The sequence below is a fragment of the Pelodiscus sinensis genome, chromosome 1 (assembly GCF_052426305.1).
Source record: "Pelodiscus sinensis isolate ZL-2025 chromosome 1, ASM5242630v1, whole genome shotgun sequence".
Taxonomy (NCBI): domain Eukaryota; kingdom Metazoa; phylum Chordata; order Testudines; family Trionychidae; genus Pelodiscus; species Pelodiscus sinensis.
Window position 1 is genome coordinate 46,854,908 of NC_143052.1, and position 25,341 is coordinate 46,880,248.

Here is a 25,341-nt window from a genome sequence, read left to right on the forward strand (position 1 = left end):
AGTTTGGTACTTGATGAAAATTTGGTCATCTTAATCTGTCTTTTCCTGATTATTTAGATGAGATTTGTTTATTAAATGTTTTTTACTTGTATTTGATTTTCACAATGGGCAACATGTCAAAGTGCCAACCCCTTTCCTTATAAGTCTGAACTTATGTCAAACCCTTCGTCTTTTCTGTCTTTATAGTTTAGAGGCAAAGTGCCTCCTCCATGTGATCCAGTATGCAAAACCACAGACTGGATCCTTGCCATTTGGCACCAGCTGAACTCCTGCTTATCCCGTTTAGGTGCCCCTGAAGCACTCATAGGACCAAAACATTTCTTCTCTTGTCCAGTGGAACCTGGGAATAACCAAGTCACAGTGAAGTAAGATTTATATTCCCTGACTACCAGTGTTAAGATACAGTGAGGTATTAAAAATGTTATGATCATTTCCCAAATCTTATAAGATATTTTTTTATCTTGAAAATAGAAGTATCGTCTTTTAGTTGCAGTTATTAAAACGATTGTGTGCATCCCTAGAAATGTAACAGCCAATAAAATTGTGCAGAAAGCATACAAAGTTTCCTTTTTCTTCTGAAAATGTCATATTTTTAGTGTGCTAAATGAATATGCTCTACTTCTCAAAAGACCCCATGTTCCAACTCTTTTGAAAACATGATTACAATACAAAAATAGGGAAATATCTAAAATATTTGTGATTCATGGCTGTCAGTCTAAAACACTCTGCATTGCTATCATCAATGATTTATTTTGTACACTAGTCCAGCTACTTAGCATAGTCATACAAAACTCCTTCTAGCACATATTGTCCAGCCTGCTTTCCTACACTCCTCAACACCACAATAAGTCCCTGACTGTTTTCTCCTCCAGTTCCTGCCTGGTTTCAGTCTCCTCTGCTTAGCTCAAGCAGCTGTCTGACTCTTCCTGGCACTCTGTCATTACCTCCAAAAATTATTTACTTTCCCCCCCTTCCATTCTCTTCTATCCCAGAGATGCCCCCAATCACCACTTGGCCTTTCCCCAAAATATCCAGTCCATCAGTATCCAAATGTGGATTTGCAATTGGCTTGAAGCTCAGTGGTGGTTATTGGCTACTCAATCAATTATGCCATTGGGCAGGGGGAATATTGACAAAAAATCTGTCTCTCTAACAATTAGTTTAATCTAATCTGGGCCCATAAACACTGAAATGCCTGAGTCTTAACCATGTTGTTATTGCAGGGCATCACAACAGGCAGAGTTAAAGTTGCTGGAGTACCTTAACTATAAATTTCCAACCATAATGTGTTTGGATTCATTTTAAGTGCAGCCTTAACTCTGAATTGACTAAACTTATAATATGTAGTTTTTGAATAATGACAGCATTGCTGTAATGTTGTTTTTTACCCTTAGCTTTTGGATATGTTCTCTCAACCAAGATTACATTTTAATGTAGTTTTTGTCAGGGAATAAAAAGTAAAAATAAACATAGCTATAATGACGCAGGGGTAACTGTGTTAGTCTTTACTAACTTTAAAACTGTGAGTGGTCCTTTGGCACCTTAGAGGCTAACAGAAATATATATCTGAAGAATATTTCATCTGAAGAAGCTCATGATGCCATCTACATGTTTTGTTAGTCTTTAAGGTGCTACTAGATTATTTGTTGTTTTTCCTTTTACATACTAACTGGTTACCCCACTGAAGCTTTTAAAAAACAATGAATAGTCTAGCAGCACCTTAAAGACTAACAGAATATGTAGATGGTTTCATGAGCTTTCGTGGGTTGAATATGTCTTGCTTGGCAGTGTGGTAATTAGTAGCCTTGTCATTTAAATAATGATAATTAGTTTTCATTGATGGCTCACCGTGTGCTATTATTTCAGCCTATCTGACTGAACAATGTGCTCAGTAGGACATCAGTGACAGCAGTTTTTGCAGCTAGAATTTTGTTATACCTTTTCTTTTGAAAGTAACAAATCAGGCCTGGTCTACAGTAGAAAATTAGGTCAGTTTAACCACATTTCACAGGGGAGTGAAAAATCCACACTGCTGTGTGATGTAGGCAAGCCTACAGAAGTCCCTACCTAGACAGCATTAGATGGAAGAATACATTTGTCAGCTAGGTACCAGTCTATACTGAGGTGCTTCTGTGGCACAGCTGCAGTGGCATAGCAGTTTAAGTGTAGACAAGCACGCAGAACAAGTAAATTAAGAAGACTCCAGTTCCATGACTCTTGCTATTTTTCTGTTGCCCTTGTATTTCTATTATTCTTGGTCTTAAGAATTATGTGTGATCTTCCAAAGTGAGTTTTTTGTTTTATTTTGATATATAAAGCGGGTGTGAAAGGATGTTAGCTCTCTTTTTCTCCCCCCGTTTTATACCTTAGAAATATCTGTAGATTCAGGGCTACTGTTTGTTAATATTGTAGGAATTAACAGAATCTCATGTATTTTGAGAGCTTGAGTAGGACATGCTGGAATTAAGACAGACACAAGGCAGCCAGAGGCAAATTAATTTATTTAACCATGTGGAGGACATTATATGCCTACCACTTCTCACAAACTTTATAATTAACTGGGGAAGTGTAGATTTGCAAGGCTTGTATATTTGTAAATATAACTAACCAAGATAGACAGTCTTCAGCCTACCCCTAATGTGCTGCTCACTTCTGTGTCCTGTCACCCTTCCGCCATACAGGGATAAGGGTACAGGATGTCAAGGGGTAGCCTGCATCCACAAAGACTTCACACACCTCTTTGCTTTATAGGCCCAAGTTCACCAGCAAATTCCCACGTCTCATTTACCTATGGACACTGACATTGTGTAGTTTTTATCTGCACTATACAGGAGCTGAAGATTGCAACAAACAGCATTCCTATGTTATCTCTTGATATCATTTCCCATTTCTTCTCCTTTAACCTAGACATGCCTCTACAGTAGTGTGAGGAAGGCAAAAATATAACCAGAATGTTGCCACTCTTGAAATCCTCCCCCATCTTCAGACTAGCGATGGGGAGGTAGAGAAAGTCCCTCCTTTATGCAATCAATATTGGAAGAGGATCTTCTTTTGGGCATCATTCCCCTCCCCTGGGGGAAGCAAGGGCATTTTAGATCTCAAATGAAGGAAGGAGGATATCAAATGTTACTGGAAACCAAGTATTCAGTTAAATTGTTGACAAAATCAAAAAATGCAAGCATTTTGAATAAAACCACTTTCTCTTTAATTCATGGTAACCAAGGATGTCAGTTACTAATATTAAAACAAACAAAAAAAGGCACAAAATCATTTTCCTATCCTATTTGTTGAAGGTCATCCTTCAACAAATAAAAGGTGTAAAACATGTTTGATAACTTGTTCTGATGCTAAAGTTTTCTTTATGCGTCAAGGTGGCTGTCCAAATTGTGGAACACTGTCATTGCTCCCAGAGTTCAAGAAGCAATACTCTCCAGAGCTTCTGTGAAGAGACCATCTGCACGGGGACAAACAGCAGCTAAAAAAAATCCTAGCCAAGGCCAACAGGCTTTGGTTAAAGCAGCTCTCAGTATCTTGCTAAACAAAGCTGTCCTGCATGGCTGTCCTTTTCCACGAACAGGTAACCGTGAACAAGCTATACTGGAGGTTCTTAAACAGGATTAATATTAATTTTTTTAAAATAAATTCAGGTAGCACCTATAACTATCCATCATGCAAAACTTTTCATCAGTACATCTCAAAGCACTTGACAAATGAGGTCAGTGCTTAACATAGTAATTTCACAGGTCTGATAAAAAAGTCTTGTGATTAATAGAGTTTGATCCTGTTGAACAAAATAGTAATGAGAAATCCTAGAGGTTAGTTGTTTGCTAACTGTACATTAGTAAATTAGGTGATGAGCTTCCGTGGGCCAGACCCACTTCCTCAAATCAAATAGTGGAAGAAAATTGTCACAACCATATATACCAAATGATACAATTAAAAAAATGTTCATTTTTTAAAATTGTATCCTTTGTTATATAGGGTTGTGACAATTTTCTTCCACTATTTGATCTGAGGAAGTGGGTCTGGCCCATGAAAGCTCATCACCTAATAAACCATCCTGTTAGTCTTTAAAGTGCTACATAGTACTGTTTTTTGTTTCAGCTACACCAGACTAACACGGCTACATTTCTATCACTACAGGCAGTCCCCGGGTTATGTACAAGATAGGGACTGTAGGTTTGTTCTTAAGTTGAATCTCTATGTAAGTCGGAACTGGCGTCCAGATTCAGCCGCTGCTGAAACTGACCGCCAGTTCTGACTTACATACAGAATCAACTTAAGAACCCCAAGCGTCCCCAAGTCAGCTGCTGCTGAAACTGATCAGCAGCTGATTCCAGGAAGCCCGGGACAGAGCAACTCTGCCTCGGGCTTCCTGTAGTCAGCGCTGGTCAGTTTCAGTAGCGGCTAAATCAGGACGCCTGGGGCAGAGCAGCTGGGGTGCTGCTGGGTTGCCCAAGTAGCGCCGCTCCTTGGCACTACTGGACCAACTCAGCAGCACCCCATCTGCTCTGCCCCAGGCGTCCTGATTCAGCCGCTGATGAAACTGACCAGCAGCGGCTGAATCAGGACCAGAGCAGCTGGGGTGCTGCTGGGTTGGACCAGTAGCGCCCAGAGCGGCGCTGCGGGACCAACCGCAGCACCTCAGCTGCTCTGCCACAGGCGTCCGGAGAAAAGCCCAGTCTGCTGGTGGGGGGGGGGGGGCGTACTAGCTGCGCCCCCCCCCCCCCGACCCCAGCAGACCAGGAAGACATGGGCGGCGGACCGAGACGCACCGCGGTCCCACCGCCTGGGTCCTCCGCAGCTTTGCTCCCCGTCTCCCTGGTCTGCTGGAGACCAGCAGACCAGGGAGACGGGGAGCAAAGCCTCTGAGGACACCAGCAGCGGGACAGCTGCGGGGCGTCTGGGCTGTCCCGCTGCCGGCTTCCCCCGCGGCTTTGCAAAGCCGCAGGGAAGCCGGCAGCGGAGCAGTCCAGGCGCGCCTGGGCTGCCTCGCTGCCCGAGCCCCCCTGCAGCTTTGCAAAGCCGCGGGGAAGCCGGCAGCGGAGCAGTCCAGGCGCGCCTGGGCTGCCTCACTGCCCGAGCCCCCCCACGGCTTTGCAAAGCTGCGGGGGGGCTCGGGCAGCGAGGCAGCCCAGGCGCGCCTGGACTGCTCTGCTGCCGGCTTCCCCGCGGCTTTGCAAAGCCGCGGGGAGGGGGGAGGGGGGGGGGGCTCGGGCAGCCCAGGCGCCCCTGGGCTGCCCGAGCCCCTCCGTGGCTTTGCTCTGCGTCTTCCTGGTCTGCAGATCAGGGAGACGCAGAGAAAGACCCAGAGTACACGGGCGGCAGGACCGCAAGGTCCCGCAGTCCGTGTACTCTGGGGCAGCCCCGTTCGTAACTGCGGATCCGACATAAGTCGGATCCGCGTAAGTCGGGGACTGCCTGTATTGTACATTAGTACTGTGGCTACAATGCATTGTCGACTTTTCATTAAAATGTGCATTAATATTGTTTCAGATTTGGATAGATATATAGCAGACTTTAAGGGAGGAAATTTCCCCTTGTCTGTGGTTTCAAGCTACAAAAATTATAATAAAAAAAGAGGAGAAAATGCTTCATGGAGAAAAGTAAGCACCAGTCCTCGTAAGAAGTCAAGTCATGCATCTTCCCAGCCATGGACTAAGCAGGAGGTTAATACGGAAGGTAAAGCTTGTTATTTTGGGTTATAAGAAATACATTACTCCAGCAATGGGCAACCTAGGCTAGTGAGTAGCCCTCCTTCATCTTAGTCAATTTCAAGATTTGCAAAACTAAGACGGTCTTCTATGATAGGATGGTTTTGCTAACTGTGCTTTGTGTATCTATGTTTTGCAGGGTGTGCTGATTGATCCATAGCAGTGTATTGGATGTAGAACATGGCTCTCTTAGTCAATGTTGTGTGCAATCAGCATATGCAACAGTAAACAAAATGTCTTGCTGGCCAAACATAGAACCTTCATTGGCGACAGGTTGCCCACCACTGAAATGGTGCTTCTTTGTCGAACAATGTATCAAGGTTCTATTGGTATTAGATAATTATTATAATTGTAATGCTTGGGGCTTCAAGGGCTATGATTATCTCCAAGGTTTGTGCCTGATCTAGTTGCCCCCTTTGGATGTCAAATGTATATTTTTGGGCAGTTTAAACAGATTGTCTCTGGATTTCTTGGAACTAATGTGTTTCTCTCTGTCTGTCTCGCTCTCTCTTTTTTTTTAAATTTAATTTCCCTTTCTGACCTCTCCTGTTACTCTCCCAAGCTGGGAATTTCCTTCTCATTCCTGTAGAATATGTATTGGGAAGCAACAACCTACTCCTGGGTTATATAACATTTGCTGCTTAGATATGAAAGAACTATATGCTACTCAGGAAAACTTGCAATTTCTCATTTATTCTCAAAGCCATATGCTATTATTTTATCCAGTATATTTTAACAATGATGTCACATGGTATATAAAGGGTTTTAATAACTCTATTAATAGAAAAAAAATTCAGTCCTTAATGCCATCCTTGAGGAGATGCATCTGAAAGAACTTGCCGCTTATAAACTGAAGAAAGATTTGGTAGAGTTCTCAATTTCTAGATATTTTAATTTTAAAGTGAATTACTAATACTTAAAATGTTGAATGTAAATATTCTGACCACAAGTTGTTTGCCAATTTTTACAGGCCAACCCTGGGTAATTACATTTTTTTCACAATTATTTTAAGAGTATAAATTACATGGGTCACCACCATCCTGTTATTAGAAATGGAGACTTCAACAAAATTGTAGACCCAATCCTTGATAAATCTGCTTCATCTCCATGTAAAAACATGATTACTTGTCAGGTATCATACATGTATGGCTGATTCAGGTTTATATGATATGTGGGATTATAATTTTTTGTGAGGGGGGGTTTCTGCAGCTCATTCAACGTAGTCACAATTGAACTATTTCTTAGTGTCAGAAGACTTGATCAGTTCAGTCACTGATTGTGGCTTTTTTATGTTATTATTATGGCTGACACTGCTCCCTTACATTTGTCTATTAGGCCCCCCTACTGGCATGCACCCCTATCTAAAATGTGGAGATTAAATATCATTCCACTGTTTGATTTAAAAAAAATACAAAAAACAAATGCCCCACCTCTTCATCAGCTATCACACTTTGGGAAACCTTTAAAGCTTTCATCAGAGGTCATATCATCTCTCATGTCACCTATAAAAAAAAGAAATGAAGGGAACCCAGAATTGACATCAATACATTTCTGTCCCAAAAGGCTGATTTTGCTTTATTCTGTTTGAAGCAAAACTACTGGGAATCAGGCAAGAGAGCTGGCAAACTGTTGGCATACAGACATAAGCAAAAGGCAACAGTAATTACTATATAGTCCAACATCTTTATTGTGTAGACAGGAGAGTTTGCTCATTCTTGTTCTCAATAATGTAGGTGTTAAAGTTTTAGAGCCTGTAAAAATTCAGTTGGGAACTTATCTCTGTCAGGATTCTTTCCATTTGTCATTTCTTCCATAGTCTAAGTCATTCCAGAATTTCTAGAGAGAACTCAGAGAGCTGTGACAAAGGCAGTCTGCTAAAGAAGTTATACAAGGCATCTTCATTGACTCCTACTTCAGCTAAATATAGTTTGAATAAATCTGTTGAAATTGTTTTAGTATATGTGTGGTACGTAGCTATATAATATATATTACCACACAGCTTGGTCACATTTGTCCCGAAAGTTCAGCTTCCATCCATTTTTCCATGGAGAGATGGTCCTATGGAACAATCCTATCTTTAAAATTGGTGGCAGAACCTTGCTCTGGAGGAATTGGATGGACAGAGGAATTATGATGGTGTTGCAGCTAATTGATAATAATAAATGTAAAACATTTATACATCTTCAGCAACAGTTTGGCTTGCCCTGATCTGCAGCATTAAAATATCTCTAATTAAAGCATTTACTTGTAAATGTATTTGGACTGGATGTATTGGGAGCAACAGAAAGTCCAAAATGTACATTATTTTGGAGGAAACTCCCTGGAATTTCTAAGCCAGAGATATCCATTTATGAGTTTCAGGCCCAAAAAATTCTGTCAAAGATTGGTATTTTGAGAGTTGCTTGGGTTATTAGTGATTTAGATACGCAGTTATCTCAGGCTCACTGGAATGCAATTGTATCTAATGTTAAAAAAGCAACTATAAACTTGAAACTATGGCTTATTCACCAGAAAATACTTTTTCAGATGCAGTGGTTCACACACAGGCTAATGATGATGGACTTCATAAATGCTGACCGCTATTAGAAATATAACTGCCTTGATGTCACATTAGCTGATGTTTTGGGAATGTCCCTGTATCAAACATTTCTAGTGGGGGGGAGGGATGGAATCAAAGGACCAGTTTGATATTGAATACTAAGATTGTATCCTCCTCCTTAAGTTTCATTTTTTGATACTGGAGCGGAGATTACCTGATAACAATATAGCATGCATCTAACAAGCAGCTTATGCTGCTAAAAAAAAAAATACTGCAAAAATGGAAAAGTGAATTTCTGCCAAATATTGATGCCTGACTCAAACAACAGGCATTGTGCAGAAAAGGTATGTCTGAAAAATTCAAAGCAATTTGGCTGACTTTTTAGAGGTCTTTGATTTAATGTGAACCTTGAAAATAGATGTGCAACTTCCCCGCCTCTCCCTTTATCTCACTCCATTTACTTCTTGCATTATGGTGAATCTGCTATTTTGATACATTTGTTGTATTTGAAAAAAAATATTTAAAAAGCAGCACCTAGAAAGATTATAAACTAACTCAGAAATAAAACTATAAAATGCCCTATTCAGCTGAAACTACAGGGAGGATTTGAATTGTCAGGCAGAATGAATTTTTGGAAGGTGTAATTTAAATAACCTGTTATGGATAACATTTTTACATTGGTAACAAGTACCATGCTATTTTTAATGTTCACAAGTAAGAGGCCTGACCTTAGTATGTCTTAAATAAAAGAAATGGCCAGCTCAGTAGCACAGTACCCCAAACATTATGTTAAGATAATGGTTTGTTCAGTATTGACTCAGGGACAAAAGTGCTTTTTCTGAATTGCCACTGCTGTTTCCTGGAGCAGACTAAGCTTGCTTGATAGTCTGCCATTTGAGCTCTGACCAGATCTAATCCGAGTTTGTTTCTGAGAGTTGATGTGAACACCACTCAGGGTCTTGCATGACCATCTTATTAAAAAAACTAGGGAAATACAACCTAGCTGGGACAATGCTAAGGTGTGGTGGCTCTTAATACATTTAAAAGGCAGAGGCATAGTGAGGAGAAAAGGGCATGAGCCAGGAATCAGCTGCTTCTCAGCTTCTGCCCCATCGCGGACAATGTTCCTCTGCTTTTTAAATGCATTAACAGCTGGCAGCTCTTAATACATTAAAAAAGCAGAGGCACAGCGTCTTGAGACCTAGTGTGAGCCGGGACAGCTGATTCCGAGCTTGCGCTCGGTGTCCCCGCCCCCCACTGCACTTCTGCTTTTTAAATGTATTAGAAGCTGCCTGATAGAAGCAGCAAGGGGGGGGGGGGGGAGAAGTGACTAGTCAAGTCATTATTCGACAGCCTGATAAGCATGTGCTTATCAGCTAGTCGACTAGTCACTTCTATCCCTATTAGGAACCATTATGGACCACAAGCTAAATATGAGTCAACAGTGTGACCCTTGCAAAAGAAAAAAAAGCAAACATTATTAACAGGAGTGTTCTAAGCAAAACATCAGAAGTAATTCCGCTCTACTCTGCACTGATTAGGTCTCAAATGAAATATCGTGTCCAGTTCTGGGAGCCACATTTCAAGAAAGATGTGTACAAATTGGAGAAGATCCAAAGAAGAACAAAAATAATTAAAGGTCTAGAAAACATGACCTATGAGGGAAGATTTAAAGAATTGAGTTTGTTTAGTCTGGAAAAGAGAAGACTGAGAGGGGACATGATAATCTCTTTCAAGTATTTTAAAGGTTATTATAAGGAGGAAGGAGAAAAACTAGTCTCCTTAACTCCTGATGATAGGACAAAAAGCAATGGGCTTAGTCTATAACAATGAGGTTTAGGTTAGATATTAGGATAAACTTCCTAAGCACAGAAATAAATTGCCCAGGGAGACTGTGGAATCTCTGTCATTGGAAGTTTTTAAGAGCAGATTAGACAAACACTTGTCAGGGATGATCTAGACAGTGCTTGGTGCTACCAAGAGTGCAGGGGACTGGACGTGATGACCTCTTGAAGTTCCTTCCAGTTCTATGATCATATGATATGGTATTTTTTATTATAATTGTATCTAAAGATTATTTTGGACTCTTGATGATGTATATTAAGAGCTGACATTTGGAGGGAAATGGAGACACAGTGGGACAGTGGATTTCGTTTTAATAGCCTCTCAGTTCAAATGTTCGCTATGATAAAAAGTAATGATGATTTGGTTGGTTTCCTTCTACTTGTGAGGACCAGAACTTGTGCCAGTAGTCTATGCTATGCCTAGGGTCCTGCTTAAGAAAGTGGGCAGATCCTGGCCCCCACTCAGGTCCCCTTGTGGCACTGTAATAGTGCCAGAGGGCCTTGATTACCTTGGCAAGATGCAGGGGGAGTGCTGTGCTCTGATGAACAGCCAATAGGAATGTGTTTTGCTATTTAGTACACCTTATAATGAAGAAAACAATAGAATTATTCTGCATACTAAAAAGTTTAACTTTTTCCCTCTTGCACAGGTATGAAAACAAAGAACATGTTGCAACAAAATTGCAACAAAAAGGCTTCTCTTAGCAAAAAGTAAGTTGCTTTTTTTTTAATTGTAGCATTTAGTAAAGACTACAGATTAGGGATGTGCAAGGTTAACCACCTAACTGGTAACTGTCAATCACTCTTAACAGGTGATGGTTACCGGTTCTGGTTAACATGGGCGGGGGAGGCTGAAGCAGTTCCCCATTCACTGTGGGCAGGAGGCTTCTCTAGCCCTGTGGGGCCCGCTGCAGACAGGAACTGCTCTGGGTGTCTGGAACTGCTCTTGTCCCCAGCAGGTCTGGGTGGGTCACAGTAAATTTCATGTTTAACTGGTTCAGCAATAACATGGAATTTTATATCCCTAGTACAGATACTACTGTGTCAAAATCAGTTCACTGTTGTAAGTGAAGAGTTTGTTTAGTTTGTCTGTGTTTGATTTCAGAACTGAAGTAGGCTTTTTAATTTTAATTTTTTGGGGGAAAAAAGGTACGAGGCTTTTAATTATAATTTAGAACCTATTTCAGTACCTTAATCCTTTTCACAGATTATGTTCCTTTGAGTTATTAGAATTTTCTAGGACTTGGAGAATACTATATCAAGCTCTTCTTACTGTGGCTTATAAAAAGCAGGTTGTCTTTTCATCCATAGATGTACAAAGAAACTGTCTGGTTATTTCAGTCTACTGAATGGAAATCTGAAGTTTGTATAATATGTGCACTTCAGTCTAAATGATATGGAATATCTTCATGTAGCTAATGAGCAAAATGTTCAAGGGGACTGCATTTTGTGCTACCATGTGTGAGAAACCACTGCAGATCTGAAATTCATAGCTTTGTAGAGCACAGAATCCTTTGTGCTTCTAGAATTAGCTCCTTTTAATTGAAGTAGTTGGAAATGGCTCCAAAAAGAATGTGGAGGATAGCTGCAACATTGAATTGGTGTAGTCAAAAGAAAGAGAAGCACTCTGCTGCTGACTGGTATTTATACTTGTCATGCAAGCATTCTTTGTTGAAACAATGGAGAGAGCAGATTAAATTGTGTAAAAGAGGGTCTATTACGAAGCAACAGAATTAAAGACTGACTGCTACAGTTGCCTAAACGGGATGCTATTCCTGTTCCCTCTGTTGGTACATCCTACAGTAGGGGAGTTACTGAGATGACAGTGTAGTTACAAAATCTTTGTAAAAGGAGGAGAAGGTGTCCCAGTGCCCCAAGAGAAAGTATAAGTGTAAATATATTAATTATGTAATAGTCCACTTTCAATTGTCCTGTCCCTGATTTTGTATTCATAGCTCTTCAGAGAATGAGCAGCTAAAAGTATTAAATCAGGAGCAAAGGCTGTCCCTTGGTTCTGATGATGAAGTAGATCTTGTTCAAGAACTTCAAAGTTTGTGTTCCAGCAAATCAGAGTCTGATATAAGCAAGGTAAACATTTGGGGTTTAAATAGTATGCATATTAATCACATGAATTTGTTTAATCCATAAGTCCACATCTACACTGCACCGTAGTTCGAAATAAGATATGCAATTTAAGTTATGCAGATTGTATATCTTATTTCGATCTAATTTTGAAATAACCAACTGTTCCGAAACATCCCTTACTCCTTATGGAATGAGGTTTACAGGGACATTGGAATAGCGAGCCCAAAATAATGGGCTTGCTGTGCAGATATGGGATAGCTATTTTGGGATACTCCGGTATCCCAAAATAGCGTTCCAGTGTAGACACTGCCTGATAGATTTCAGATTTTAAAATAATTTTTATTAACTGGAGATGTGCAAAAATATAGTAATATATCTGTGATTGATTTCATCATGATTTGCTTTATTTTAAAAAAAAGTTAATTCTTAAATATCATATCATGCACTCAGAATGCTAAAATGTATTGATTCATACATGTTAGAGAACTTAAAGTTCTATCAGATACTCTGCTTGAATATATTGTTGTTATCGACATAATATTTTCTATTGCTTTTGCCAGCCTAGTTTTAAGTGATTGAATCAGTTGTATTTTTACTACTTCCATTGGGAGTCAATTTCATTGCCTAATAGCAATACAAAGTTTTTCTGATGCACATTGTGCAGTGCTTACCATAATCCCATTATTCCTAATTAATAATTATACCCCAAGGATCTCCCTAAATAATCCCCATGTTGTTTAAACCTTTTCAGAAATTTTGTTTTATTGTACACTCTGTGTGATCTTGGATACCAACAAACTTTTAATCAAGAAATAGTTGTGGTGGGAAGCTTTATAAACCTGTTTTATTTAATTCCCTGTGAAATTAGCTTTTACCAGCCTTATACTATGAGCCAGATGCACTGAAGCTGCACCAGCAAATCCCTTTTTATCAATTTTATGGCTCTCCTTTGGATTTTCTCGTTTGTCCATACCCTTCTTAATAGTGTAACACTCAAAATCAGACAGAAGACTAGCTGAAGCCTCACCAACACTGAGTAGAGGAAATAATATCAGTCATGTCTTGCATACTACCCTCGTATTAATACGTCAACTAACATTTTTAAACAGTTGTGTAGGCAGGGTTTAACATCTTCAAAAGCTGATGTCATTGATACTTTTTTTCCTAGCTAGAATAGGGAAGGACAAGATGAAAAGTATTTAAATACAAAAGTATTTAAATTAGATGCATTAAAGTTGGCAGGGCCTGATGAAACTTAGGGTACGAGGACTGAAGCAATCTTGGAACCATAAATAGCATTCAAGAAATCATGAAGGATGAGTGAGGTCCAAGAGCAGTGGTCTCCAACCTTTTTACACCAAAGATCACTTTTTAAATGACAGAACAAGCCAAGATCTACTGCTCCATTCTTCCCCCAAGACCCCGCCCCTTCCTTGAAGCCCCACCCTCTCTGTTCTCCATCACTTGCTCTCCCTAACCCTTATACTGCTGCTTTTTTTCCCCAATTCTTCTGTAGAAAGAGGTTTTTCCAACATTCGGCCTGTCTAGACTGGACCAAATGTCAGAAAAACCCCTTCTTTTGGAAGCCCTCTTATTACTTATGGAAAGAGGAATATAGGGGTGACCGAAAGATCATGTTTGCTCTTCCACTAAAAGAAGCGGAAGAACAAATGCATCCCTGGATGCAGAAGAGTTTTTCTGGGATATCTCCAGAATCCTGAAAAACTCCTGCAGCCTAGCCGTACTCTCACTGGGTTGAGACAGGATGTGTAGGCTCTGGGGTGCGAATGAGGGATTTGGGTGAGGGAAGGGATGAGAGGTGCAAGCTCTGGGAGGAAATCTTGATGCAGGAGGAGGTGGATAAGGCGACACTGGCTCGGAGAGGGGGCTCCAGGCCAGGCAGTGTTGGGGTCAAATGTAGGGTTAGGGTACTAAGCAAGCCACTCACTTCTGGATATGAGGGTTCAGAAATTTGGGTTGGGTATGTGAAGGGCTCAGGGCAGGGGGTTCCAGTGTATGATAGGCTCAGATTTAGGGGGAAAAGGGAGTGCAGGAGTGTTATGATTCTGTGGCCAGATGGGGGCTTGGCCCCAATTGGGGATTTGTTGGCCAGGATTCATTTTTAAATGAAATACTATGTCAAACACAAAAAGTTTCTGCAGTGTCTTTATTTCTGAGAAGTGCGGGGAACCTGTTTTGAGTCAGGGGTCACTGACCCACAGAAAAGTCAGTTGGGGCCACACAAGTGAGATGCAAAAAAACCCTCCTCCAACCCCCCCACACCCCCAAGCTTCACTAATGTGGCCTCAACTGTGTTGGTGGGAGTAGGGGACATAGTACTAGAGAAGGGTGCTAGTGGGTGCTTCGGCAGGGGACAGGGTGCCAGTGGGGACAGAGTTCTGTGGGTGGGTACCCGGGGCCAACCCACCCCTCCTGTGGCACAGAAAAGCTGCCATGCTCCTCCTCCGGGGCCAATGCCCCTTCCCGCAGCGCACCCAGCACGCCACAGACCTGTAGGAGGGGAATAGCCAGCGCACTTCCGGAACCCCCGGAAGTGGCGCGAAGCTTCAGGACTTCCGTCCACCCCGTGGGAAGCTGGAACTACCTCCATTGTAGCTGGAGGTAGGTAGTGGGGATTCTCGGGGGTTGGGGGGAAATGGGGGGAGCCTGATGCCTCACGATCAACTGGTTGAGGCCTCGCAATCGACTGGTCAATCGTGATCGACTGGTTGGTGACTACGGTCCTCGAGGACTAGAAGAATGCAATATATATGTTTACCAATCTTTAAAAAGGGGAACAAAGGGTATACAGGGAATTATAGACCAGTCAGCCTAACTGCAATAACTAGAAAGATACTGGCACAAATACAAAATCAGTTTGTAAGAATCTAGAATATAATAGGGTGATAAACAGTGTTCCCTATCTGTGTGCTAGTGCAGCCTCTCAGAAGAAATTCAGGTGCTGCCCAGCTGATTAGGAGAGGATTTTTGTATCTACTGGTGGTGAACATTCACGTGTGCCTCAGTGCTCATAAAAATGTATTCTGCTCATGGATGGAGAAGATTAAAGGGAACATTTGATGTACATAATAGCCAGTATGGATATGTCAAAGAACAAATAATGCTGAACCAAACTAATTTCCTTCTTTGAAAAGGTTACTGGGTAGTAGATAGGGGAAAAGTTGTAGACATGATTTATTTTGAATTAAGTAGCCTTTTGACAATACTACATGATCTCATAAGCATACCAGAGAAATATCTAGATTAAATTACTATAAAGTAGGGCATAAACCGTTGAAAAACTGTATGTGGAATAGTTCTGGTTCACTGTCAGAGGGAGGATATATCTAGTGGGATCTCATAAGGGTCTCTTGGGTACCGTTTATCATTTCCATTAATGGTTTGGATGATGCAACAGAAAAAATGCTTATAAAATTTGCAGATGACACCAAGATGGAAGAAATTGCAAGCACTTTGGAGGATAGAATTCAAAATGACCTTGATGAACTGGAGAATTGGCCTGAAATTAATGTGAAATTGAATAAAGAGAAGTTATAATTATTACACTAAGGAAGTATAAAACTAAAAAAATGACCAATGTAGCACAGCTACAAAATTGGGAATAACTAGCTAGGCAGTAGTACTGCTGAAAAGGATCTGGGGTTTATAGTGGTATTTCAAATTGAATCTGAGTCTACAATGTGATGCAGTTAAAACACAAGGATTGTATGTGAGATATGATTGGTAATTTTCCTCTACTCAGTGTTGATGAGGCGTCTTCTAGAGTTTGATGTCTGTTTTTGAGAGTTACACTTTAAGAAGGATGTGGACAAACAAGAGAATCCAAAGGAAAGCAATAAAACTGATAAAAAGTTTAGAAGACTGACCTGTGAGGAAAAGTGAAAAAACTGGGCATGTTTCATCATGAGAGAAGAGGACTGAGTAGAAATCTGATAAATATGAAAATATGTTAAAGGGCTATTGTAAAGAGGATGATCAACAATTTTTGTCTATATTCAGTGAAGATAAAACAAACTCAATCTGCAGGAAGGGAAAATTAGTTTAGATTCTAGGATAGCTTTCTAAATACAAAGACATTAAGTACTGAATAGGGTATCAAGGGATGTTATAGAATCTTTAGGTTTTTAAGACCAGATTAGACAAACACCTCTCAGGGATGGTCTGAGTATACCTGGCCCTGCCTCAGTTGACAATGTGGGGAATGGACTAATGGATTTTTGGAGGTCCTTCACAGTTCTGCATTCCAATGATTCTGTAAACTTGAATGTGCTCCCCCCCCCCTTTTTTTTCCTTGCATACAGTTGGGATTTATTACTCCTTCTCTTGAAGTTTATACACAGTTCCCATAATCTCCCATGCAAAGGAAAACATGGATAAAGAATAGACCCAAGAATCTTCAAAAGGAAATATAAAAGACTTCCAAAATACTGTTTTTTTTTCTGTTAGATTGCTGATTCTAAAGATGAGCTCGTGATGTTTAGAAGCTCTCAAGTTGATCCTCCGTTTTCAGCAAGCAGTACTAACCAAAGTAAATTAATGTCACAAAAGGTATGGGATATACAATTACTTTCATAAGAGTGCAAAAATACTTGTGTATAAACTATTTGGAAGATTTTTTTAGCACTCACTACAAATCTGAGTTCTTGATGGGAAATAGAAAGATTAAAGTACCTTAATTCCTTTGTCAGTTAGTGACACAATGGTAAAGTGATATAGTTAATAATGTTTAGTAATCACTGTGGGCCAAGTCATTGGTGATTAAACCAGGTATGTGTTTGGCCCATGTGTGGTTTTCATAGTTACATGATGACATCTACTGGTAAATATAATAGATAAGCATGATATTCCCATTAGTTTCATCAAGCTTTTTGAAAATTTGTACTTTTTTAGCATTGAGCATTTTCATAGTAGCCTTACAAGATAAAGTTATTAAATGAATGGAAGTAGTCAAAATTTCCTTTGCATCTTTTTACTTTGTCATCCTTATTACAGATTCCCAAAGCATATACTAGTTTGAATCAGATTACTCCTGTCTTCCCTAACTAGAAATTAATCAGGCTGACATTGATTGGAAAGCTCCCAGCTAGTGGAAACATTGAGAAACTGGAACCAATTATAGTTCAGGAGGCTGTGCAAGTGAGACATATATCGGGTTTTTTTTATGGGGATTAACTTCTTTTCATCAGAACTTGATGTATGTTTCAGTGCACATTATCTTATAAGCAGCAAAAAACAAAAAAAATAAATAAATTTGAATTTGGTGCCCCCAGTTTTTGGAAACAAAGAGTCCAGATGTAAAATGAGACTATTAAGTACAGGGCAGTTTGAACATGTGAAGCACAGGTGCCAAAAACCTGCTGCTTTGTTACCGGAGGGCATAAAGTTATCTTTCAGAAAATAACTGGGTGATCACAAGTATATTTGTTGAATAAGAACATAAGAATGGCTATACTCAGAGCCGGCCCAAGGTATGGGCCAACCGGGCTACCACCCGGGGCGCCCCATTGTAGGGGGCTGCCGGGCCGGGCGGGGGCAGCACTGTGCATGTGCCGCACACCCAGGGGCAGAGCTGTGCATGCGTCGCACTCCTGGGGGTGGCGCTGCGCTCCCAGGTCTGAGGCGCACAAATGGCTCGGGCCGGCCCTGGCTATACTGGTTCAGAACAAAGGTCTATCTAGCCTACAGTGGCCAATGCCAGATACCCCAGAGGGAGGGAACAGAACAGGTAATCACCAAGTGATCCCTCCCCTGTCACCAGATTCCACCCTCTGACAGAAGGTAGAGACACCATTCCACCCAGCCTGGCTAATAAGTATTTATGGACCTAATCTCCATGAATTTATCTAGTTCTTTCTTGAACCCTCTTAAAGTCCTGGTCTTCACAACATCCTCTGGCAAAGAGTTCCACAGGTTGTCTGTCCCTTGTGTGAAGAAATACTTCCTTTTGTTATTTTAAACTTGCTACCTATTATTTTTATTTGGTGACCCCTCTAGTTCTTATGTTATGGGAACAAATAAATAACTTTTCCTTATTCACTTTCTCCATACCTGTCATGATTTTATAGACCTCTATGATATCCCTCCTCAGTCTCCTCTTTTCTAAGCTGAAAAGTCTTTTTTTTAAATCTCTCTTCGTATGATATCCATTCCAAACCCCTAATAATTTTTGTTGCCCTTTTTTGAATCTTTTCCAATGCCAAGATATTTAGTTATTTTTCTGAAAAATGATATCAGAAAGAAATCACATAAATTCTCTGCAAATTATGTCAATTTGAAATCTATAAAGGGAAAACATATTTAAAAATACAATAGGTAGCATTTTGATACAGAGTTCTGCAGTAACATTGAGACTCTGATAATACTTTACTTGTATAATGTTACCTTCCATCCTAGAATTTCAATGTAACTTAATGCACAGTAAGATAGGTAGGTGTATCACCCATTTAGTGATGAAGAAACTGAAATGAATGACTTGCTCTATGACGAGGCCATAGAAGAAATCTGTGATAGGATTGGGAATAAAGTGCAGGCCCCCTTGAATTAATTTTACAGGTAAACCACCAGACCTTCTGCTGCATAGGATGTACTACTCTTTCTCCTTCTAACTTCTGACTTAAGCCCAACAGTGCAATGTTTATAGAAAAAGTTGAATTCTCTCTAGTGTCACAAAATTAAAATATAATTCTGGGTAGCACTAAAGGTATATTCTGACCAGAAGCTTCAGAACTATAATAGGAAGAAGGATGGTATGTTTGCTGAGGCAGTGGATTTAGGAGTTCTGGACTGAATACGTACCTCTAACAGGAACAAACTCCCGATGGACTGACTTTGCTCAGTATCTCTGAACCACAGCTGTACAATGGGGATAATGCTTCTGTATCTAGCAGACGGTTACCTCTGTTGTCCTAACTATACGGTTTTGATCGGTGCTCGGTACCAGAGTCTCAAAATGTTTTCCACGTAAAATCAACAGAAATTTCTGGAACTTTCCCTTTTGGGATAGAAACTCAGTTTGGAGTTAAATTAATGCGTGTTAGTAAGGTGCTCAGGTACAGCAGCAAAGAGGGCTAAGTGTATACCTAGACAGTTAACAGGAGTATTTTGATGCATTACTAGAACCAAGGAGAACTTGCAAGGAAAGTAGCAAGGCAATCAGTCCTTTATTTTCCTTTTTTCCTGAAGTGTGTACAGAACATGTAAAAGAGTAGGTGGTAAGTTAAATTAAATCAGCATTCGGAGAAATTCATGCTTCTGTAAAGATACTGACTTAGATCGACAGCTGTGGCTGAGAAACATACATTGTAGCTTGGCAAGTGTATATACGTGAAACTGGCCTTTATGCTCCCATAATTCTAGGACATATAAGGGCTTCTGAGAGTCCCAAGAGGCAATATTACAACAGTGATTAAGAAAGACAGGGAGCCCTAGCCATGCCTAAGTTTTCCCAGATAGGCATCCTACACTTTAGGATGACACTTCTGTAGCTGGCTACACCAAATTTGTGTGTGACAGTGTCTGAAGTGCAAAATGGTTGAACACCATCAAATCAAGGCCATCATTTATGCAGGATCCTCACTCCTGGGTCATAGTATAAGACCAGCAGAACTAAGGTTTTTGGTTTGTTTGTTTTTTAAGTCTTGAGGGTAACAGTAGTAGGATAAAGTATGGCCCCCTATTAGCAGTCACATGCAACTCGCTGCTAAGTATAAATGCTGCCCTTGGAACATGTGAGTTAATGTCTTCTTGATAACAATCAGTAAGGAGCTCCCTTAAGACACTGCACCTGATTGGGCATCACTGCAGCTCTTCACCAATTCCAACAATGCCGTGCCGTTAACCTTTCTTAGCCATTGGCTCTACGTCATGTGATGGTCCCTATGGTGTGTACTGAGGGGTCCATATGCAAACCATGTATTTGGAGCTGTGGAATTTGAAAGTAGTGTCCGTTGATCAGGACATGCACCCTGGCTCACTTGGTGCTTCTCTCCCTTGTAATAAAGAATTGGCTATAGTGACCACATCTCCAGTTCCTTGTCATTGCCTTATGTCCTGGGTCAGAACTTTGTGTCTGAAAAGTTTGACGCACTTTTAAACAAGATGGTTATACATCGTTTTATGAGTGTTACAGTAGCATTACCAATTTGCTGAAGCCTGCTCCTTCATGGCTGGTGGCCAGGAGCCTGAGGACTGCAGCAGTGCAAACTGGAACCCTGAGGCTGTGGCAGCAGTTTAAAGGGCTGACACAGTAGCTAGGAGCCCTGGGCCCTTTTTAGTCACCAGACCCCATGGCAGCTGCCTCTTTTGCCACCTTCTTGTTGGAGATCCTGCTGGTAGGGTCCAGCAGCACTGCTGCAGTAGCAGATTAACGTCTCTGCCCTTTTTGCCCAGGCTGCTACTGCAGCACTGCTGAAACCTACTAGCAGGGTCACTGACAGAGGGGTCCCAAAGTCAGCCAAGTGTGGGATAACCAGACAGCTGCCCACTTTCACCTTTTCCTTGATCCCAATACTACCTCCTGAGAACCAACCCAATGTACAAGTGAACATAGGAATACTTTAATCCAGTCCTGCCAGTGCCACCAGAACTGTCAAGATTTCCCTCTTCATCTGCAGATGAAACGGTAACAGCAACATTCCCTTCTCCGAATGACTGCAGGCATTTTCAGGAACTGTTGCAGAGAGTCACGAGGAAACTCCAGATTCTCCTGCAAGATGTGCAGGACACCTGGCATAAACTGCTTGATAACCTCCATACCTTGGGATCAGCCAAAATTACATTGCCAGTTAATGACGCTGTCCTGTCATGGGAGGTTCCCCTGAAATATGCACAGCTGCCCCCACACCTGCCAAAAAACATCCTTCTCCAAACTCCCTAGTTGTCCAGGCTGCAACTGAACAATCCCAATAATATCACCTTTCATTGACACCAGCTGATGAGGGCAAGCATTTGGACCTTGTAGGAGGAAAGGTATTTCTCTTGTCTAGTTTTCAATTCAGGATCATGAACTATCAGACATTACTAGCCAAGCGCAACTTCCTGACCACAAGATGATCTGGCTTGTTTTCAGGTGCTTCTTGATGAACGAAAGCTGGTAGCCAGAACAGGCCTGAAGTTGGCAGCAGATGCAGAAGATACCTGATCTGTGGTCATAGTTAGACATAGGGAGTCTTGGCTCCAAAGGAGGTACAGAACACTATGGAAGAGGTCTCAGTTAAACCCATATTTTTAACCAAAAGAGAGATTAATTGCTGCATACTCTCTCTTCATCTACATTCTTGCCCTGAAGTGCAAATTCCATCGTCCACCAAACACTATAGATTTCCCATTCTACCTTAAAGGTCTTGAGGTGCCCCCAAGGAAATGCAAGAAAACTCAGTGGTCTCACCTTCCCGGGTCCTCTTTATGGACTTCGATGTCACAGCTACAGCCTCCAGCAAAGAGGTGTTTCTGAAGTGACCCAAAGAGTCTATCACCTCACAACCCTCCTACTACTTTGAGGGTTGTTTAGCCCTCTTTTCCCGTGCTTGGCATACAATAACAATGGACAAATGTGTTGAACATCATCCGTTGTGACTGTACAATCGAGTGTGTCATGCTACCTCCTCCAAGGAGCCCCCACCCATCCCTCTTCAGGATCCTTACCCATGAAATGAACTCCCTATTACAACAGAGAGTAGAAAAATGCATTCCTACAGAACATCAGGGAATGGATTTTACTCCACTTCAGGATACCCAAGAAGAAAGATGGGCAGAGACCAGTTCTTGATCTTTGACATCTCGGTGATTTCATTAACAAACTCAAGTTTTGTGTGGCCACACTGGCAATGATTATTCCATCCTTAGAGAAAAATGTGGTTTATAGCTCTCTATATGAAGGACATGGACGTTTTCACACTGATGTCTATCCAGCCTGCAGATGTTTCCAGAGATTCATAGCAGACACCTAGTGTTTCAAGTATAGGGTGTTCCCCTTCCAAATAGCTCTTGCTCCCAGAGCCTTTACCAAAGTTTTTTCTGTCCTACCAGTCTATATCAGATGTTATGGAATCTTCAAGTTTCCATATCTCAACAATTGGCTTCTAAGCTATGGGGTCCAGGAAAAAAAGCACAAGTTTCAACTTCCATTCTGTCGAACCTTCTTTTGTCCCTCAGAGTCAGCATCAACACTGAGAAATTGATCCTAGACCCCTCATGAGGGCTGACATTGACTCAATTGTGGCATGGGCCTACTTGCCAAAAGACATGATCCAAGCAGGGAGCATCATCATAATTCTCATTGTGAACAATCCTATACACTAGCCAGGACTTGATTATTCCTCTTGGGCCACGTGGCTTCCTATACATATGTGGCCCTTTTGCTATATTCAGATTTGGCTCCAGTCTGTTTAACCACCAAACCATCATTTCATGGACTTCATAATAATGGTCCCTACCAAGGTACTGTCATGTTTTCAGTGGTGGACAAACTCACATCACATACGTATGGGATTATCTTCCTGCCTTCTTCCCCAGAGATTGACACATCCCTGGCAGGCTGCCACATGGACAGTCACATGGCACAGAACATGGTTTCCCCAAGAATCTAGGATGCACATAAATATCCTAGAACTCTGAGCGGAGTGGTCTTCTTCCTCTTTTGATGCCATACTTACTAAAGAAAGAGACCTAGATAAATAAGAGAAGCACCAGATGAACAGAGAAAGTCAGCACTGAGTTGTAAAACAGAAATCCAACATCAGAACAATGGAACATGCACCTATGAGCCAGTAACCTGAAGGTTAGCTTAAAAAAATCTGAGATACAAGCAGCAAACTTAAAGGCAAGTTCTCCTTACACTCCCCATAAATCCAATGGGTCAACATCTCTGTTATGCTTCAACAAAGCACGCAAGATCTTTTATAGGGGAAAAGGCAGTACGCTGCATTTATTGAGAATACAACAGTAGCATATGCTTTTCAGTCACTCACAAAGACAAACACCATATGCACAGTCCTGCCAGATGATGTTATAGTTACCAGTCCAGAGTCTGGATCAATCTAGTGGCCAGCTAAATCAACCACAGAGGAGAGCAGGGCTTTTTGTCAGTCATGATCCAATGCTCTTCTGGAGTTGGTGGCAAGATGAACCCAAAGTTCCATGGCAAAGCACCCTGCTCTTATAATCCTTTTCTCTGTTGAAGTCTATGGATTCTGCTGTGTCAGTCTGTGTCTGGTGTGTTTTTTTTTATGTCAATTGTTCCCAAAACATCTCGAAAGGCTTACCCTGTAATCAATCATCTTTTAGGGGTGCCAGCTCCACTTTAGGGCCGTCAATCTGCCAGTCCAATCACTTCTTGACCATGGGTACGCACTGATGGTCCCTTTGACGCCGATAAGTTTGTCTTCATCCATACTTCGCCCCTCCTTTCTTGGCCATCTGACTCTGAGGATAAGCTTCGCACCTTTATCTCGACACATATATACCACTTTCACACACAAACAATCTTAACAAGGCATTGCAATGAAAACCATAATATAATAGTATCTCATATTGGGCAAAGCAAAAAGGCATTGTAAATCAAATAATTAAGACTTCAGCCTTCAACATTCCTCTAGTCTCATTAACATAGACATGATACCAAAACTCTTGTCTCTTTGCTTACTAAACTCTCTAAACTTTAGAACAAAGAAATGTATATGCTTAACTAAAGCATTTAGTTTAATACAGTATTAAATGTGGTAATGTGTTGCCTTACATTGCTACATTATTAAACCTAAATTCAAATATAAAAAGAATAAAACTTTCAACTCCAACATCACCCCCAAAGCACTCTATCCCTTCAGCAGTAAAATCAGGTACCCCACCGAGCGTTGATTCCTCAGCACTTGAAATACTAAACTCCAGCTCATCAGATAGGGTTGCCAGATGGTTGAAACAAAAATACCGAACACCTGCCCCTCCCCCCCAAAAAAAAAATTCTGTTGAAGGAAAAAAAAGGGGGGAGGGCAGACCAAAGTTGTTGAGCAAAAAAAAGGACTCCAAGACTTAAGAAAAAAAATATTATATATATATAGAAATAAAACAGCATGTCCCCTTTAAGAGTGAGTGCAGGGATAGGAACAGCGGAGGGATTGAGCACTAAGACCCAGGGGAGTCATTGATTCCCATTGGCCTTTTTGCCAGCAGCCATTTTGTGCCGTCGGCCTCGCGGAACCAGGTAAGCATGGGATCTGGGGGCTGAGGGTGTTGGGGAGGTGCGGGAGGGAGGCTGGGCACTGAGTGTGTTGTAGGGTTGCCAGGTGCCCAGCATTTTCACCTCCTGGCTGGGGAAAAAAAATCAGAAAATACCAGACATCTTAGGTGTCCGGTATTTTCTGAATTTTTTTACCAGACAGGAGGTGAAAATACCAAACTATCCAGGTGAATACCGGACACCTGGCAACCCTATTATTAGATGAGGAACAGGCTCTGTACAAGAAGCCATGTTAGGGGAGATGCAGAGCATGAGCCTGCCTTGACATGTCTCAGTCAAATCCCCTGATCCTTAGCAAGACTACCAGGAATCCCACAGTACCAGCTCTAAGACCTTAGGTTGTCCCGTGTAGGAGCACCTGGAGCAGTTAGAATGCTTTTTATGCTGAAGTCTGCACATGCAGGAAATTCTAGTCTGAAATCCAGTACTTCGTATGGTGAGGGCTCTGGTATATCTTGGTGCCCAGCTTGAGTAAGGATGGCAGAATTTGGCCCTACATGATTAAAAACAATAAATAAAAGAAATTAGTTTTTGAAAAGACCTTGCATTTGTTAGCTGCAAGTCTCTGTTAAACTGTATTACAGCAGTGTAATATATATATTATAATAGCAATCCTTTTAATGAGAAAATAAATTATAAATGTAGCTCTGTAGTATCATTACATATTCTCTGTTTTGTTGTTTTATAGGTTTTAAATTTAAGTCACCTATTTCTGTATTGGTATGTAGAGGAGTTAGCATGTGAGACAAAAAATTAACAACATATTTTAATGAAGATTTGAGCAAGGAAGCTAACTTGAAACACAGCTGTTTGGCTATCCCATACACTCTGGAGTTATTGCTGTTATTGGTTAGCTTGTTACCTGTCTGTTGTAACACTTACTGACTTTTATTGTCCCATTGTCAG

The 25,341-nt window shown here is 41.1% G+C and overlaps 1 protein-coding gene across 1 annotated transcript in view; it reads left to right on the forward strand.

The window, feature by feature from the left end:
* The window catches only part of CTTNBP2 (cortactin binding protein 2), a 188,569-nt gene that overhangs the window by 157,746 nt on the left and 5,482 nt on the right, over positions 1 to 25,341 (forward strand). Inside the window, 6 exon segments of the mRNA XM_006122544.5 lie at positions 187 to 365; positions 3,372 to 3,577; positions 5,497 to 5,682; positions 10,748 to 10,808; positions 12,053 to 12,185; positions 16,650 to 16,751. Coding sequence (XP_006122606.3) covers positions 187 to 365; positions 3,372 to 3,577; positions 5,497 to 5,682; positions 10,748 to 10,808; positions 12,053 to 12,185; positions 16,650 to 16,751 — 867 coding nt within the window.